The 18,604-nt window shown below is 48.1% G+C and overlaps 1 protein-coding gene across 1 annotated transcript in view; it reads left to right on the top strand.

Annotated features, from left to right (window-relative positions):
* The window catches only part of ELP3 (elongator acetyltransferase complex subunit 3), a 206,939-nt gene that overhangs the window by 22,416 nt on the left and 165,919 nt on the right, over nucleotides 1–18,604 (top strand). The window contains exons 3-5 of the mRNA XM_089688175.1: nucleotides 3,970–4,108; nucleotides 12,075–12,145; nucleotides 15,531–15,594. Of these exons, the coding sequence (XP_089544301.1) occupies nucleotides 3,970–4,108; nucleotides 12,075–12,145; nucleotides 15,531–15,594 (274 nt within the window). The remainder of the gene's footprint in view (nucleotides 1–3,969; nucleotides 4,109–12,074; nucleotides 12,146–15,530; nucleotides 15,595–18,604) is intronic.

The following is an 18,604-nucleotide window of genomic DNA, read 5'->3' as shown; positions in this document are numbered from 1 at the left end:
CTCCCCGGATCCTGCATTCACTATACCTGGTCTCCCCGGACCCTGCATTCACTATATCCGGTCTCCCCGGACCCTGCATTCACTGTATCTGGTCTCCCCGGACCCTGCATTCACTGTATCTGGTCTCCCCGGACCCTGCATTCACTATATCCGGTCTACCCGGGCCCTGCATTCACTATATCTGGTCTCCCCGGACCCTGCATTCACTATATCCGGTCTCCCCAGACCCTGCATTCACTATATCCGGTCTACCCGGGCCCTGCATTCGCTATATCCGGTCTCCCACAGTACACACAACATGGAAATTTTATTATTTTAGTAAATATAAACTGCTAAATACCTTTTTCTCATCAGCAGTTAGAGCAATGTGTTCAGCAGAGCACATGCTAAAGCTAGTAAGAGTAGTATTCTTTCTGCTCTAGGAGGATGCAGAACCCCTGACCTCCTGACTTACCAATGCTGATTGGCCCTGTGCTGATCATATGCACTCTCCCAAGAAAAAAAAAAGAAAACCTCTCAAGCAATACACACCAAACTGAGCATGTGTTAAATGCCTACGGTTCAGTCTGTCTTATCAGAAGAATGAGAGGTGGTCGCTTAAACAAGGGGAGGAACAGAACAATTAGGGTCAAACTGCCTTTTTACACAATGTAGAGGATTAACCCCTTAGGTTCCACAGTGAGTATAACAAGTTTGCTTTACTTCATATACAGACTGATTGTACTGTTGTGGGTTTAGTAACACTGTAATTATGAATGCATCTGCCCGTTTTCTTTTCAGAATAAACCAGTTCATCCTGCCAGCAAATGTCACTGCATGCAGCTTCCTGCGACGGGGTTGCAACAATGCTGCACTGCTCCTGAATTCAGTGCCTTCTCGCACTACAGTGGTAGGAGAAAACATTGCAAGGGGCGTGGCTATGAGCATTTTCACTGCTGATTCACAAGCCTGTAGCTGGTCAGTGAGCACCTGGACACACCTAGCTCCACCCACTGCTTTCTGGATTGACAGCACTACCTCTGCTGCTAAATTGCCTATGTTGAGTTGTATTGTAAGTGTACTTTCTGCCCCCATTTTGTAAAGCACTGCGCAAACTGTTGATGCTATATAAATCTTGTATTATAATAATAATAGTGTCACTACTGTGCTGATCACTGTTTTTCTTGCTGGAGAGGTAGCTGTACCTGAGGACCTCCCTGCTTCTGTTTCTCCATTCTGTGGATCTGCTAGTCTCACCAGATTTGGCGTGAGATTTGGTAATGTCATGATTGTGCTGATCACTGTTCAGCTTCCTCTTCAGCAAGGAGTACCTGAGGACCTGCAGTGTAAGGATCTCCCTGTTTATGTTTCTCTACTCTGTGAATCTGCTAGTCTCACCAGATTTGGAGTGAGATTTGGTAATGTCGTGATTGTGCTGATCACTGTTTTCCTTGCTGGAGGGGAAGCTGTACCTGAGGAACCGCAGTGTAAGGATTTCCCTGCTTCTGTTTAATCCATTCTGTAGATCTGTTCTTCTTCCACCTCTGTTATACCCCACCAGTCATTAGATCACCTGTCATCGGGGGGGGGGGGGGGGGGTCAGCTCTGACATGAGGAAGCAAAGCCCTGCCTCTACCAAGATGGCCATCTCCACATGGAGATACAGTGCAGAACAAAGCATTGTATTTCAGTCAAATGCAATACTGATGACTACTCCTTTGTCCCCTGCCTGCCTTTTTTTCTGCACAGCTTCCAAAGTTCAGAATCTCCTTAACCCCTTCCTGTCAGCTGTTAATGCTTGAAGGGGAGGTGTTTCCTGGGCTTCTAGGTCATGTGATTGACTACCACAGTGATCACATGATCGGTAGCCTGGCCTCCCAGCTCCTCATCACCTTTCTGTGAGACATAACAGAGCTGGGCAATTGAACGCAAAACGGCGACGGAGTTTCAATTCTTACTTGTTTCATTTCATCCTGTTTCTTTTACATTTTTGTGTAAATTTTTAGTCCCTATAAATATCTTTTTATTGGTCCTGAGATCTCCATCTCAATTACTTTCCTTTATGGTTGTCCCTACTAATCATTCTTTCTCAGTAGCTTCTTTTTATAGACACTCATTCAGATGCACTGAGAGCAGGGAGTGAGCAAAATATGTCTCGGGCATCCCTTTAGATGAGCATGTTCCTCTCTGCTGCTGAATCTAAAATGTAAATCGTACTTATCATTGAATAACCTGAGCCTTGGATAGTGCGCACAACCACCTTGGTGAAATTACATATCATAGGGGCCTCCTCCCTTCACATTTGAAGACCATCGGAGATGGTCTGGAGAAGCCAGACTTCCATCCAATGCTGGGGGTGGCCCTGCATGCCACCTGCCCTAAATCCTTGTCTTTCCCTGCCATGGTTTAGGCAGGCTGGGTCCCCATTGGATTCTGTTCTTACGCCAGGGCCAGGTTTCCCATCAGAGTCCCCCCCCCCACGTCAGAGTCTCCCCTTACAGAGTCTGGGAGCAGGTTGGGTGGGTTGAAGCGGAGACCATAGGCATCCTCTGCTGACTTTAATTCTCATTGTATACACATTAAGGCAACTGACTCCAGCTACAGGCAGAAAAAAAAAATTTGTGCTGGATGTGGCCCCTGGGCTGTAGTTTGGAAACCCCTTATCTATAGCAAAAGACCATTACAGTGAATCTAAACTGAAGAACAAAATGTGATATATCGCAGCTTGCCAGTCATTAGATGTGGTGACTACATTGTTGATCCTGCCAGAAGCACACTTCCTGTCCTCGGATGACGACCCCCCCCCACCCCTCACTCACTGTACTGAGGGAGCAGTGTTTGTCACTTTCATCTCTATAACATGATAGGAGGTGTTTTGTTGTCCATAGAGAGAACTGAGAACAGTGCAGCTGTCGGCTCAGGAAGTTGTCATCTTGATGGATTTCTGGCAGGATCGGTATTACTTATTGTGAAACCCGAGCCTGGGACAGTGCACACAACCACCTTTATGAAATATTATGTCAGAGGGGCCCCTCCCTGTTCATGTCAGAGGGGCCCCGCCTTATATCAAAGGACCCTCCCTTCACATCAGAGCCCGACCTTTTGCCTCCGCAGTGTGGAAGAGGGGAAGAGGTGGAGCAGGTCTGGAGAAGCCAGATGTCCATAGAATTCTGGGGGTGATGCTGCCTACTGCCTGCTCTGAATCAATGTGTCATGCATTGCCATGGTTCAGGCAGGCTGGCTGCCAGCTAGTCAACACCCTAGCAACAAATGTTGTTGTGAACCCTGGCCCTAGATTGTCATTGTTATGGTGCTGGTGACCAGCTGGCCCACATCATGGCAACTCTAAACGTTGATCCAAACACTGGTCTACACCATCAGCATCCCTCCCCGCAACATGCATGTCTAAAAGGTCCCAGGGATGTGTTCTTTCACTTTTGCAGTCAGCAGGAATTCGATGTATAACCTACCCCCCCCCCCCCCCCCTCTGGCAGCTACAGGAATGGACTGAGGCTATGCACACATTTTCAAAACAGGAAAAATTAATATAGCAATACTAATACTTCAAGTCTGCGACAAATGCTCTTAATTAATATGACTTTCCTACCTGATTTTAACATAAAATTCTGCTTTTGTCAGGGTTCTCCTTTAACTCCGAGACGCATCAGCTGGGGGAAGTTAGTAAATGACAATTTGCATGCGTCGGGAAGCATAGCGGCGATGCATATTAGCCGAGCAGCTGGAGCTCTGAGCCCGGCTATCAGAAGGCACATGTTCAAAGTACTGTGCTTTGATGGAGGCCAGCGCCGTGCTGGGTAATTGGATTTGTGCGCAGAGCGTCTTGCGAGTGCTTTCTGTGTTTACCCCCCCAGCTACGGTGAGCGCGGAGGAGTTCAGCCGTCGCAGTTAATTAAAGAAAAGAAACAAACAAAAAAAAAGGCTCTCCTCCTATAGCGAGTAGCTCTCAAATATTTGCCGTTCTTTCCGCAGGTTGAAGACCAAAACATCAGCCAAGTATGGACTGTCTGCCCAGCCCCGGCTCGTGGATATCATCGCCGCCGTGCCGCCGCAGTACCGGAAAGTTCTGGTGCCCAAGTTAAAGGCGAAACCCATCCGTACTGCCAGCGGGGTAAGATGCCAAACTCATCCCATAGCAGGGGTCTCTGCACTTTTCAGTACGAGGGCCGAGTTGTATATTTTAAAAATATCTGTTGGCTGAAAAAATCCCTATTGGAGTTCCCTCTTATGTCAGCATCTTCATTGGCGCCCCCAATATGCCAGGGTCCCCATCAAAGTCCCTTCTTGTGTCAGCAACATCATTGCCGCCTCCCTTACGTCAGGGTTCCAATCAAAGTACCTCATTACGTCAGGGTGCCCATCAGTGATTTCCCCCCCCCACCCTCCCCCTCTACAGCAGGGTTTCCATAGGAGTTACCTTACCCCTTACGCCAGGGTCCCCATCAGAGCTACCCCGCTTTACACCAGGGTCCCCATCGGCATCAGGGTTGCCATTGGCGTCCCCCCCTTTATGCTAGGGTCCCCATTGTAGTCCCCAAGCACCACACCACCACCACCACCACGGTCGCCATCAAAGTTACCCCCCCTTACGCCAATGTACCCATAGGCGTTACCCCCCCCCTCCCCCCCATCCCCTTATGCCAGGATCCCCATTGGCTTCCCCCCTTATGCCAGGGTCGCCATTGGATTCCCCCCTTACACCAGGGTCGCTTTATGACAGGGCCTCCCATTGGAGTTACCTCTCCCCTTACGTCAGGGTCCCCACTGGCATCCCTCCTTTTGTCAGGGTCCCTGTCGGAGTCCCCTCTTACATCAGCTTCCCCCCTTACATCACGGTCTCCATTGGTGTCCCATCCCTTACGCCAGGGTCCTATTGGCATCCCCCCACCACCATGGTCCCCATCAAAGTTATCTCCCCCTTACGCCAATGTACCCATAGGAATTACCCCCCTTATGCCAGGGTCCCCCTTGGCTTCTCCCCTTACGCCAGGGTCGCCATTGGAGTAATCTCCTACCCCCCCATCCTTATGTCAGGGTCCCTATTGGCATCCTCTCTTATGCCAAGGTCCCCATCTAAGTCCCCGCCTTTATGCCAGGGCCTCCCATTGGAGTTACCTCCCCCCTTACGTCAGGGTCCCCATCAGAGCTACCCCCCTTTACACCAGGGTCCCCATCAGCATCAGGGTTGCCATTAGCATCCCCCCTCCCCTTATGTCAGGGTCCCCATTGGCATTCCTCCCCTTATGCCAGGGTCCCCATTGTAGTCCCCAAGCACCCCACCACCACCATCACGGTCCCCATCAAAGTTACCCCCCCTTACGCCAATGTACCCATAGGAGTTGCCCCCCCTTATGCCAGGGTCCCCATTGGCTTCCCCTCTTACGCCAGGGTCGCCATTGCAGTAATCTCCTACCCCCCTTCCTTATGTCAGGGTCCCTATTGGCATCCCCCTTATGCCAAGGTCCCCATCTAAGTCCTCCCCTTTATGCCAGGGCCTCCCATTGAAGTTACCTCTCCCCTTACGTGAGGGTCCCCACTGGCATCCCTCCTTTTGTCAGGGACCCTGTCGGAGTCTCCTCTTACATCACCATCCCCCCTTATATCACGGTCCCCATTGGCGTCACTGCCCTTACGCCAGGGTCGCCATTGGAGTAATCTCCTACCCCCTTCCTTATGTCAGGGTCCCTATTGGCATCCCCCCTTATGCCAAGGTCCCCATCTAAGTCCCCCCCTATATGCCAGGGCCTCCCATTGGAGTTACATCCCCGTTACGTCAGGGTCCCCATTGGCATCCCCCTTTTGTCAGGGTTCCAGTCGGAGTCCCCTCTTACATTCCATCCCCCCTTACATCACGGTTCCCATTGGCGTCCCAGCCCTTACTCCAGGGTCCCCATTGGAGATCCCCCCCACTTATGCCAGGGTCCCCATTAGAGTCGGCCCCCATTAGAGTCGGCCCCCCTTTACAGAGTCTGGGTGCGTTGAAGTCTGTGGTCTATAGCAATAGACCATTACAGGGTATCTAAACCTAAGAACAAAAATGTGATATGGTACAGCTTACCAGTCATTAGATGTGGTGACTGTATTGTTGATCCCGCCAGGAACACACTTCTTGTCTTAGGATGACCCCCCCACTTACTATACTGTATGAGGGAGCACTGTTGTCACCCTAATCTCTATAACAGGGGAAGGTGTTCTGTAGTCCATAGAGAGGACTGAGAACAGTGCAACTGTCAGCTCAGGAATTTGTCAGAAGGTTCTGGTGCCCAAGTTGAGGCAAAACCCATCCTTACTGCCAGCAGGGTAAGATGCCAATCGCATCTTGTAGCAGGAGTCTCCATACTTTTTTTATTATGAGGGCCAAGTCTTACATTTTAAAAATATTCGTGGGCTGAACCCCCCTCTCCCCCCCCCCCCCCCCCCAGATGTCACTTTGTTTCACAAGCGGATGACTGCGATATTGGAACTCTTGAGAATATTTTATACATTTGTTGAACAAGTTAATCATTTTTGCACAATTGCTTCAATTTTGAAATCTGTGAGCACTTCTAGTTCTAAATTGCCGATCAGTTCAGGGATCGATCAATGCATATCTGTGCATCTGTATAGGATTGTATATTGGGGAAGAGCACTTCAGAGATCGGTGGCAGATTTGCACAGGTATTGAATGGTGTTGAGCCCAGGTTTACACTGATGCGGTGCGGCACATTGCGTGTGATTTGCACAGGAACCGCACCGCATTCCTGCGGAAATCGCATGCGATTTCTGTGCGCTGCAATTTGAGCCATACATTTTGTATGGCTCAGATCGCACTGCATCCACACCAAAATAGCGCAGGACCCTTTTTTTTTTTTCTTTTTGTCAGAACCAGAATTGGATGGTATGGGTATTCACACCCATGCGATCCGATTCTGCACATCGCACCACTTTCTGTGAACCGGTTTCGGTGTGTCGTTAACCACTTCCAGTCCGGACACTTTCACCCCCTTCCTGTCCAGGACAATTTTCAGCTTTCAGTGCTATCACACTTTGAATGACAATTGCACGGTCATGCAACACTGTACCCAAATGAATTTTTTAGCATTGTTTTTTATACAGATAAAGCTTTCATTTGGTGGTATTTATTCACCACTGGGATTTTTATTTTTTGCTATGTAAATAAAAAAGTCCAATAATTTTGAAAAAATTGTTTTATACAATTTTGCAAATAAATAATCTTTATTCATAAATCTTGGCCAAAATGTATGTGTTTTTTTTTTTTTTAGTAAAAAAAAACCCAAGTTAGTTTCTAACTAAAAATTACTTTTTCAAAAAAATTTTTTGTACATTTTAATTTTTTTTTATATTATTATTTTTTTAAACACACCGTCACCTTAGCAGTACAGTGTACCATAGTCACTTGAGGAGGGTGATGAAGAGTTTTTTTTTTTTTTTTTTTTTACACTGATTGTTTTTACACCCATAAAAACAATCATCTCTCTGGCTGCATTCTTGCAGCCATTGAGAAATACTGTGTGAGCTGTGATTGTTCACAGCTTGTCACATGGTGCAAGGCTGTTGTGAATAGCCCTGTACCATGTGACCTCTGTGATCATTTGCAGATTTCACACGTAGTAAGCAATGATCTCAGGAAGTGACTTTATGCCCAACCTGTGGCCCTTTGGCATTTTATGTGGCCCTTGGGGCCATGCACTCATCCGTACTTTCTCTGCTGTGGCGGTGTTCTCTAGCAGTCTTATGGAATGTATAGGTCTCCCAGAGAATGTTCTGAGTCTCTACATCTATAGTCTCTCATGCCTGCAGTCTCTGACCGTCTCCTGTACCATGTCTGCAGTCTCCGACCGTCTCCTGTACCATGTCTGCAGTCTCTGACCATCTCCTGTACCATGTCTGCAGTCTCTGACCATCTCCTGTACCATGTCTGCAGTCTCTGACCGTCTCCTGTACCATGTCTGCAGTCTCTGACCATCTCCTGTACCATGTCTGCAGTCTCTGACCATCTCCTGTACCATGTCTGCAGTCTCTGACCGTCTCCTGTACCATGTCTGCAGTCTCTGACCGTCTCCTGTACCATGTCTGCAATCTCTGACCGTCTCCTGTACCATGTCTGCAGTCTCTGACCGTCTCCTGTACCATGTCTGCAGTCTCTGACCATCTCCTGTACCATGTCTGCAGTCTCTGACCATCTCCTGTACCATGTCCGCAATCTCTGATCGTCTCCTGTACCATGTCTGCAGTCTCTGACCATCTCCTGTACTATGTCCGCAGTCTCTGACCGTCTCCTGTACCATGTCTGCAGTCTCCTGTATCGTGTCTGCAGTCTCCTGTATCGTGTCTGCAGTCTCCTGTATCGTGTCTGCAGTCTCCTGTATCGTGTCTGCAGTCTCCTGTATCGTGTCTGCAGTCTCCTGTATCGTGTCTGCAGTCTCCTGTATCGTGTCTGCAGTCTCCTGTATCGTGTCTGCAGTCTCTGACCGTCTCCTGTATCGTGTCTGCAGTCTCTGACCGTCTCCCTGTTGCGTGTCTGCAGTCTCTGACCGTCTCCCTGTTGCGTGTCTGCAGTCTCTGACCGTCTCCCTGTTGCGTGTCTGCAGTCTTTGACCGTCTCCTGTGGCGTGTCTGCAGTCTCTGACCGTCTCCTGTGGCGTTTCTGCAGTCTCTGACCGTCTCCTGTATCGTGTCTGCAGTCTGACCGTCTTCTGTATCGTGTCTGCAGTCTCTGACCGTCTCCTGTATCGTGTCTGCAGTCTCTGACCGTCTCCTGTATCGTGTCTGCAGTCTCTGACCGTCTCCTGTATCGTGTCTGCAGTCTCTGACCGTCTCCCTGTTACGTGTCTGCAGTCTCTGACCGTCTCCCTGTTGCGTGTCTGCAGTCTCTGACCGTCTCCCTGTTGCGTGTCTGCAGTCTCTGACCGTCTCCCTGTTGCGTGTCTGCAGTCTCTGACCGTCTCCCTGTTGCGTGTCTGCAGTCTCTGACCGTCTCCCTGTTGCGTGTCTGCAGTCTCTGACCGTCTCCCTGTTGCGTGTCTGCAGTCTCTGACCGTCTCCCTGTTGCGTGTCTGCAGTCTCTGACCGTCTCCCTGTTGCGTGTCTGCAGTCTCTGACCGTCTCCCTGTTGCGTGTCTGCAGTCTCTGACCGTCTCCCTGTTGCGTGTCTGCAGTCTCTGACCGTCTCCTGTATCGTGTCTGCAGTCTCTGACCGTCTCCTGTATCGTGTCTGCAGTCTCTGACCGTCTCCTGTATAGTGTCTGCAGTCTCTGACCGTCTCCTGTATCGTGTCTGCAGTCTCTGACCGTCTCCTGTATCGTGTCTGCAGTCTCTGACCGTCTTCTGTATCGTGTCTGCAGTCTCTGACCGTCTCCTGTATCGTGTCTGCAGTCTCTGACCGTCTCCTGTATAGTGTCTGCAGTCTCTGACCGTCTCCTGTATCGTGTCTGCAGTCTCTGACCGTCTCCTGTATCGTGTCTGCAGTCTCTGACCGTCTTCTGTATCGTGTCTGCAGTCTCTGACCGTCTCCTGTATCGTGTCTGCAGTCTCTGACCGTCTCCTGTATCGTGTCTGCAGTCTCTGACCGTCTCCTGTATCGTGTCTGCAGTCTCTGACCGTCTCCTGTATCGTGTCTGCAGTCTCTGACCGTCTCCCTGTTGCGTGTCTGCAGTCTCTGACCGTCTCCCTGTTGCGTGTCTGCAGTCTCTGACCGTCTCCCTGTTGCGTGTCTGCAGTCTCTGACCGTCTCCCTGACGCGTGTCTGCAGTCTCTGACCGTCTCCCTGTTGCGTGTCTGCAGTCTCTGACCGTCTCCCTGTTGCGTGTCTGCAGTCTCTGACCGTCTCCCTGTTGCGTGTCTGCAGTCTCTGACCGTCTCCTGTACCGTGTCTGCAGTCTCTGACCGTCTCCTGTACCGTGTCTGCAGTCTCTGACCGTCTCCTGTACCGTGTCTGCAGTCTCTGACCGTCTTCTGTATCGTGTCTGCAGTCTCTGACCGTCTCCTGTATCGTGTCTGCAGTCTCTGACCGTCTCCTGTATCGTGTCTGCAGTCTTTGAATGTTACAGTATGTGTGGCTCTTTGGCAATGTCTGTGGCTGAACTTAAGTTCCTCCTTCTCAGGAGACCCCTTAACTAAAGGCTTGCAGTTTTGTTGAGCCCCCCGACTGCCCACATACGGACAGGCATGCGCCCTCTCTAGGCTGTACACATGCCGCGACCACTATGCTTCACAGCAAAAAAAGTGCATGTTGCATTTGCTACAGCCGAACATGATCAATTTAAGTCTATGGGGCCACGTGCTGCGATCACCCAAAACAGCTATTTAGCTACCCATGTGCAGTTTCTCCACCAGGAGGCAGCGTCCTACCAGGAAAGACCTTGTGTGCACCCAGCTTGGTAACAATGGATCATTAAGTGGAGGCTCTCGATTAGACTTCGGTCACACTGTATCCGCCTTTGAAATCGCCCGATTTCAAAGTCGGATGTCAGCGCGACTTGAAAGACATCTGTGCAACTTTATGCACAGACGTCTATGCAAGTTGCACCTGAACTTGCAAAAAGTAGTGCATGAACTGGTCAAAGTCTCTCCAATTTGACTGCTTTCGTTGCGGACCATACGGTGCGACTTGTCATGTGATTTGAAACAATCAAATCGCATGACCATTCGCACCACAGTGACCGGGGACTTAAGCAGCACGTATTTCTATCAGAAAGTAATACTTAGTTTTTGATGAGCATAAGGCCTCATGCACACAGGAAGAGGCACAGTGTCTCTGTTTGGTCTGCGCATGCCCCCGTGTGCTCCTGGGCTCTGCCAGGTCCCATGCCAGACCATCAAAGATGGTAGTGCCAATATAGAAGCATGGGGCCAGCAGTAAGGGACTGCAGTTCCCTTTAACCTTATGTCCATATTTCTGTGCTCAAAGCGGTACTTTTTTTGCATGGAAATATGTATTTTTTTTATTGTAGGCTGTAATTTTTAGGAATAACTGACTGAAATCTGTCCGAACAAGAGTCTATTAAACATCCCGGGTAGGATAAAATTTAAAACACGAAATCATAAATTATAATTTAATAAATAATCATAAAAAATAATAATACATTTAATTCAATAATATAATCAAACCAAAAACACTGAAATGTGAAATATAGCGCCAAGTTTGCACATCATTGAGCAAAGTCGCAAAATCGTTTTCAGTGTCTGATGACGAATTTCCCCACGAATCATTATCACTCAATTCTGCAAGTGGTTCTGATTTACTATCGCTGTTCTCTAGCTGATCTAAAACCGCTTTTGACCTAAAGGGACACTTTTTGGACGCCATGGACGTTTCTCAGTTTCCAGGCAGAAAGAACAGACAAAATGCAGGCAGGGCGCAGGACAAAGCACTCGGGACAAAATGTATGTGAAATGGTTTGATACAGTAATGTTTTACTATGTGATTTTAGTGAATATCACTTTTTGTCATTTTCAAAATTCCCGCCGTTCCGTCCCCCGTACATCCCGACGCTCGCAGGGAACGGAACCCAGAAGACAGATGCCGGCATCGGCCGGAGGACATTACAGGGGACACTGCAGAAGGGACATCGCGGGAGCGCAGGGCAAGGTAAGTGCAGAAGAGATCCTGGAGCAAAGCCGCAGGGTAATCCCGACTGTAGCTCGGGGTTACCGCTTGTGGTACTGAAACTTTACCCCGAGCTACACTCAGGAATACCGCCAGGGAGGCTACAAGCACCTGATATGTTCAGTTCAAAGGGTACGTCCAGGCAGTACCCAAATCTAACCACCCAATGGCATTATCGCTAGGTTTGTAAAATTGGTCTAGGGGCACCTGCTATGGACGTAGGCTCACCCCCAGAACTACATCTCCCAAGAACCCTTTCCTTGCAGAACTTGTGTGGGCTGTCTGTGAGGTATGCATGTAGGGAGGGGCAGAGATAGGTGGAGTTCTGTAGTCCAGCAGGCGGAGTTGACAACACTGGTTGTGAATTTAGTGCAGAAATGGCCCTGTGTTGTCAGACAAGCAGGAGATTAGGAACTCTCTATGTATGTGTTGCAGAGATGTACTGAATGTGTTTTTTGTTATTTTCTAGATCGCGGTGGTCGCTGTCATGTGCAAACCCCATCGCTGTCCTCACATAAACTTCACCGGGAATATCTGTGTGTAAGTATAGGATACACTGTATCACCAATTGGCCCTTTCGTGATCAGGAGAGCTCCATGGAAGCAGTGACTAAATGTGCCGCAGTGATTGGTGAAAGGTGGGCGTGGTCTTAGAGGACATGCATGTCTTTATGGGCATAATTAGACAGACCTTGCACGCAGACCGCCTCCAAGGTAATACCCATATGTGATACTGAGCCTCCATGATTGGCAGAACTGAAATCCAGTGAATGAAATGGGCAGGCCATGGACAGTCAGGCTGGGGAGGAAAGTGCTTGATGATGCTGGACGTCATTCTACCAGGAATTGAGGTGGGCTCTACCTGACTTGCTACTTCATGTGGGCTGGGATTGAGATATAGATATATATATATATATGTGTGTATGTATGTATGTATGTATGTATGTGTGTGTGTATATATATATATATACACACATACACTGCTCAAAAATATTAAAGGAACACTTTTTAACCACCTGCCCTCCAAAGGATTTACCCCCCTTCCATATTTTGCGATACGGCGCTGCGTTACTTTTAACTGACAATTGCGCGGTCATGCAATGCTGCACCCAAATGGAAATTTACGTCCTTTTTTTTCCCCCCACAAATAGATCTTTCTTTCAGTGGTATTTGATCACCTGATCATTTTAACTTTTTTGCACTATAAACCAAAAAAATGCTGACAATTTTGAAAAAAATACAATATTTTTGACTTTTTGCTATTAAACATGTGCAGTAAAAAAATTTAAAAGATCAAATTTCGGCATAAATTTAGGCCAAAATGTATTCTGCTCCATGTCTTTGCTGAAAAAAATTCCAATACATGTAAATTAATTGGTTTACGTGAAAGTTATAGTGTTTACAAATGGCGGTTTATATGCTGGATTTTTTTGTTTATTTTAATTTTTTTCTAGTAATTATAGCGGGACTGCGACGGGCCTTCTGACATTGGGGGAACTGACTTGGTGTCACTGACATCTCCAGTGACACTAATCCAGTGATCAGTGCTAATAAAAAGCACTGACACTGTACTAATGGCACTAGGCAGGAAGGGGTTAACATGAGGGGCGATCAAAGGGTTAACTGTGTGCTGTTTTACTATGTGGGCTGTGTGTGTGTTTCACTGTAAGCACCATACAAAGCAGTGTGCAGGAGCTAGCAGGGGAGAGATCTGCACTGTTTACATACAGGTCTTTCCCCTGTCGGTAATACTCGGAGATCTTGGTAATATTCAGTGTCGGCAGGGAATCACCAGCTGGGACATCCGAGGCTGTGAATGGCAGCGCGGGTAGGGTGCGCGCACCCCCTATCCGGAACTGCAAAATCACGTGTATACATGCGTGATTTTGCGCACCCGTGCTGCACTGTCGCAGTATTTCTGCTATAGGGCGGCGTGGAAGCAGTTAATCACAGTCTAGCATCAAGTCAATGAAACTCCTGGGATATTGATCTGGTCAGGTAAGTAGCAGAGGGGGTTTTTTAATCAGTTTCAGCTGCTTTGGTGTTAATGAAATGAACAACAGGTGTACTAGATGGGCAACAATGAGACAACCCCCAAAACAGGAATTGTTTTACTGGTGGAGGCCACTGACATTTTTTTCCCTACTCATCTTTTCTGACTGTTTTTCACTAGTTTTGCATTTGGCTAGGGTCAGTGTCACTACTGGTAGCATGAGGCCATACCTGGACCCTACAGAGGTTGCACAGGCAGTCCAACCCCTCCAGAATGGCACATCAATACGTACCATTGCCAGAAAGTTGGCTGTGTCTCCCAGCACAGTCTCAAGAGCATGGAGGAGATTCCAGGAGACAGGCAGTTACTCTAGGAGAGCTGGACAGGGCCGTAGAAGGTCCTTAACCCATCAGCAGGACTGGTATCTGCTCCTTTGTGCAAGGAGGAACAGGATGAGCACTGCCAGAGCCCTACAAAGTGACCTCCAGCAGGCCACTGGTGTGAATGTCTCTGACCAAACAATCAGAAACAGACTTCATGAGGGTGGCCTGAGGGCCCGACGTCCTCTAGTGGGCCCTGTGCTCACTGCCTGGCACCATAGAGCTTGATTGTCATTTCCCATGGAACACCAGAATTGGCAGGTCCACTACTGGCACCCTGTGCTTTTCACAGATGAGAGCAGGTTCACCCTGAGCCCATGTGACAGACGTGAAAGGGTCTGGAGAAGCCATGGAGAACGTTCTGCTGCCTGTAACATGGTTCAGCATGACCGTTTTGGTGGTGGGTCAGTGATGGTCTAGGGAGGCATATCCATGGAGAGACACACAGACCTCTACAGGCTAGCCAATGGCACCCTGACTGCTATTAGGTATCGGGATGAAATCCTTGGACCCATTGTCAGACCCTACGCTGGTGCAGTGGGTCCTGGGTTCCTCCTGGTGCTGTGGGTCCTGGGTTCCTCCTGGTACACGACAATGCCCAGCCTCATGTGGGGAGAATATGCAGCAAGTTCCTGGAGGATGAAGGAATTGATACCATTGAATGGCCCCCATGCTCCCCCTGACCTAAATCCAATAGAACACCTCTGGGATGTCATGTTTTGGTCCATCCGACGCCGCCAGATTGCACCTCAGACTGTCCAGGAGCTCAGTGATGCCCTGGTCCAGATCTGGGAGGAAATCCCCCAGGACACCATCCGTGGTCTCATTAGGAGCCTCCCCCGACATTGTCAGGCATGCATACAAGCACGTGGGGCCATACAAACCACTGAGGACCATTCTGAGTTGCTGCAATGACATTTCAGCAAAATGGACTCGCCTGCTGCATCATTTTTTTCACTTTGATTTTCGGGGTTTCTTTGAATTCAGTCCTCTGTAGGTCGATCATTTTTATCTCCATCAAACGATGGGGCATCCTTACGTTGCTAACACATCACCCCGTCCATGTCAGTGTAGATATCCAGCATGAGATTTTTCCCCATTGAGATCTGATGTGTTTTTCAAAGTGTTCCTTTCATTTTTTTGAGGTGTGTGTGTGTGTATATGTATGTGTGTGTGTGTATATATATGTATATATATGTATATATATATAAAGTGTGTGTGTTAGAACCTCTGACCAGGTTTGCTTTAGAGCTCTAGGGTGAATGTACAAAACATAACAAATAAAGAGCGTGCAAGCTCCTACCGCATTAACCTTGACACTTTATTGCTAATTGTATGAAGCATAAAATATACTGACAAGTCTACTGCACTAAAGGCATGTAAATGCATAAAGCACACAATGTAAGAATTTGCTCTCCACCTGGAGACAGGGTGACAAAAAGCAGCAGATGCATTTCGGGGACCCAATACTCTTGCTCAGAGCTGTGGCAACTCTTTTTTTTTTTTTTTTCCCCTATACGATCTAAGATGTATGTATTCATTGTGTTCCCTAGGTACTGTCCAGGCGGTCCGGATTCTGATTTTGAATATTCGACCCAATCTTATACGGGATATGAGGTGAGGATGTGAACCTGTAATTCTACCCTATGAAACTGAATTGATTTGTTATTCTTATCTGCAGCCTTATCGCTGTGCCTTTGCATCTCTCAATAATTCGCTGCCACCAGGTTGGCGGGCAGCACAGGACTGACTGTTGGGTTTACATCAAATCATATTCTCACACATTCATGTAGGCCAGGTGCATAGGCTGATTAAGCACAATCTATACTTGATCAACTTCAGTGGAGTGCAGGGGGGGACTAATAGTGATCTAGACCCCTGATATCTCATTAACCCTTTGCCACCCAGCCACGGCATCCCTGTAACTGAGTCTGTACATCCAGGGGGTGGGAAGGCCTCTCTGATCATGTAACCACTGTGACTGGCTGTTATTGTGGTCACATGATCAGCAGCCGGTCCCGTCAGCTCCTGATCATTAGAGAGCAGTAGCTGTCTATAACCGTTTGCTCACCATGCTGGGAGTGCCTCAGCTTTTATATGCGGCATGCGAGCTTTAAAGGCCGCCCTCTTTGCTGCTGCACAAACGCGATACATGGGAAGCAATACCAGAGAACCTGTTGCTTCAATTGTGCTATCAATAAAGGGGGCTGGGCAATCGGATTGCAAAAAAAAAACATTAAAGTAAAAGATTAAAAGAAACCTACAAATACTTTTAAAGCCCACCGTCCCCACTAGCATGCACATACAAAAGTTTTAATGTGTCTGCTGCGCCTACATATGAAAATGACGATTGGCTACGCATATTGGGTGTTGCCGTGCACACAGGAGTGAGCAAAAATTCTAGGGTTGTCATTCACTTTTAAAGGCTCATGTACACGGAGCGTTTGTAACACTCTTCTGAATGATGGAAATTGACTGCTGGAAAGCGTTGGTTAAAAAATTCAGTTTAGCCGCGTTTATACATGTTTTGCTTTTAAAAGCGTTTTTAAAAGATAACCTCAGGAGACCCTCCCAAATGCCCAGAATGCACTGAAAAATAGTAAATTCACTAAAAAAGGCTACTAAAATACCGCATGAGTTATTTTATCAAGTCTTGCAGTATTTTAGTAGTGAAAAGCATGCATTATTGTTTCAGCTGTCAGCAGGATTCCCACTGACAGCTGAATGTAAAAGAAAGAATTGCCAGAAACTAAAAAATAATACCAAAAAGGCGTGGGGTCCCCCCCTCCCATCCATACCAAGCCCTTCGGGTCTGGTATGGATTTCGAGGGGAGGCCCCATGCCAAAATTTTAAAAAAATGGTGTGGGGTTCCCCCCCAAAATCCATACCAGACCCTTATCCGAGCATGCAGCCCGGCAGGTCAGGGAAGGGGGGGGGGCATGCGAGCGCCCATCCCTCCTCTCCGGAACCATACCTATCCACATACCCTCAACATGGGGTGGGGTGCTTTGATCCCGGCCCCCCCCACGTGAATGAGTATGGGGTACATGGTACCACTACCCATTCACAAAGAAAAAGCTGTAGTGTGAAAAAAGGACAGGAGTCATTCTTTGTCAAATCCTTTAATAAAAGAATGTCCCCCCGAAGTAGATCCAATGTCAATCACAATGCCCGCTACCGCAGCTCCAAAAAATACAAAAAAAAGGCTGTGCTCCCGATGCTGGCCTCCGGCTGTCTGTCTCTAGGCTGGTTTGACAGTTCTTAAATATGTAAGGGGCAGGGCCACCCAGTGACATCACCCATGTGACCCTGCCCGTGTGACATCATCGACTGGGTCATGCTGGTCACTGAGGTTCGATACGTGATGGCCCCGCCCCTTACATTATTAAGAACTGTCAAACCAGCCCAGGATCAGATGGTCGGAGGCCAGCGTTGGAAGTGGAGCCTTTTTTTTTTTTTTTTCTTTCACTCGGAGCGGCGGCGGCAGCGGGCATCATGATTGACATTGGATCTACTTCGGGGGACATTCTTTTATTAAAGGACTTGTCAAAGAATGTCTTTTTTCACACTACAGCTTTTTTTTTTTTTTGTGAACGGGTAGCAGTACCATGTACCCCATACTCATTCATGTGTGGGTGGGTGGGGGGGGGGCAGGATCTGGGGATTCTTCCAGATTCCGGCAAACCCCCTACCAGCAGACCCCCACAGCCCAGGGCTGTGGGGAAGAGGCCCTTGTCCCCATCAATATGGGGACAAGGTGCTTTGAGGGGGGGGAGCTCCCACCTATTCCAAAGCACCCCCCCATGTTGAGGGCATGTGGCCTGGTATGGTTCAGGAAGGGGGGGGCACTGGCCTGCCCCCCCCCCCCCCTTTCCTTCCTGTCCTGCCGGGGCTGCATGCTCAGATAAGGGTCTGGTATGGATTTTGGGGGCGAAACCTACACCGTTTTTTAATTTTTTTTTAATTTTGGCATGGGGCTTCCCCTCAAAATCCATACCAGACCCGAAGGGCTTGGTATGGATGGGAGGGGGGACCCCACGCTGTTTTTTAAAAATTATTTTTGAATTGCCGGCAATTCTTACATTCAGCTGTCAGTGGGAACCCCGCTGACAGCTGAAACATGATGCATGCTTTTCACTACTAAAATTCCGCATGACTTGATAAAATAACTCCTGCGGTATTTTTTTAGCCTTTTTAGTGGATTCAATGGTTTTTTTGTTTTTTTTTAAATGCTATGCGGTATCCTACAACATACTTGGATGCAGTAGGATACCGCTTAGTGAACCGTGCCCTGGATATGGACCAGACAAAAAACGCTTCTTAACTGTGTTTGCAAGCGTTTACACACGTTTACAAGTGTTTGGCGTTTTGAAACTCTGACAAAAATCTACTCCTGAATGCAATTTTGCTGCGTTCAAAAAAAACAACTGTAAACTAAACTGCCTGTAAACAATTAAGTGTACATGGACACATAGGAAAACATTAGGGAGAGTTCAGGGGCTTCTGAAAGAAATGCTGAACAGCTCCTGAACGTCAGTTTATCAGCTGCAGTGTACATGAGCCCTAACTCTAAATTTATGAGCTGTGAAGGATTTTAGAGGGTCCCCTATAGACCGTTTTGGGTAC

The sequence above is a fragment of the Staurois parvus genome, unplaced genomic scaffold, assembly GCF_062004578.1.
Source record: "Staurois parvus isolate SC_StPar_1 unplaced genomic scaffold, SC_StPar_1.0 ptg000448l, whole genome shotgun sequence".
In the NCBI taxonomy this organism is placed as follows: Eukaryota; Metazoa; Chordata; class Amphibia; order Anura; family Ranidae; genus Staurois; species Staurois parvus.
The sequence above is the reverse complement of the archived record's forward strand: the minus strand, read 5'-3'. Positions and strand labels throughout refer to the sequence as shown.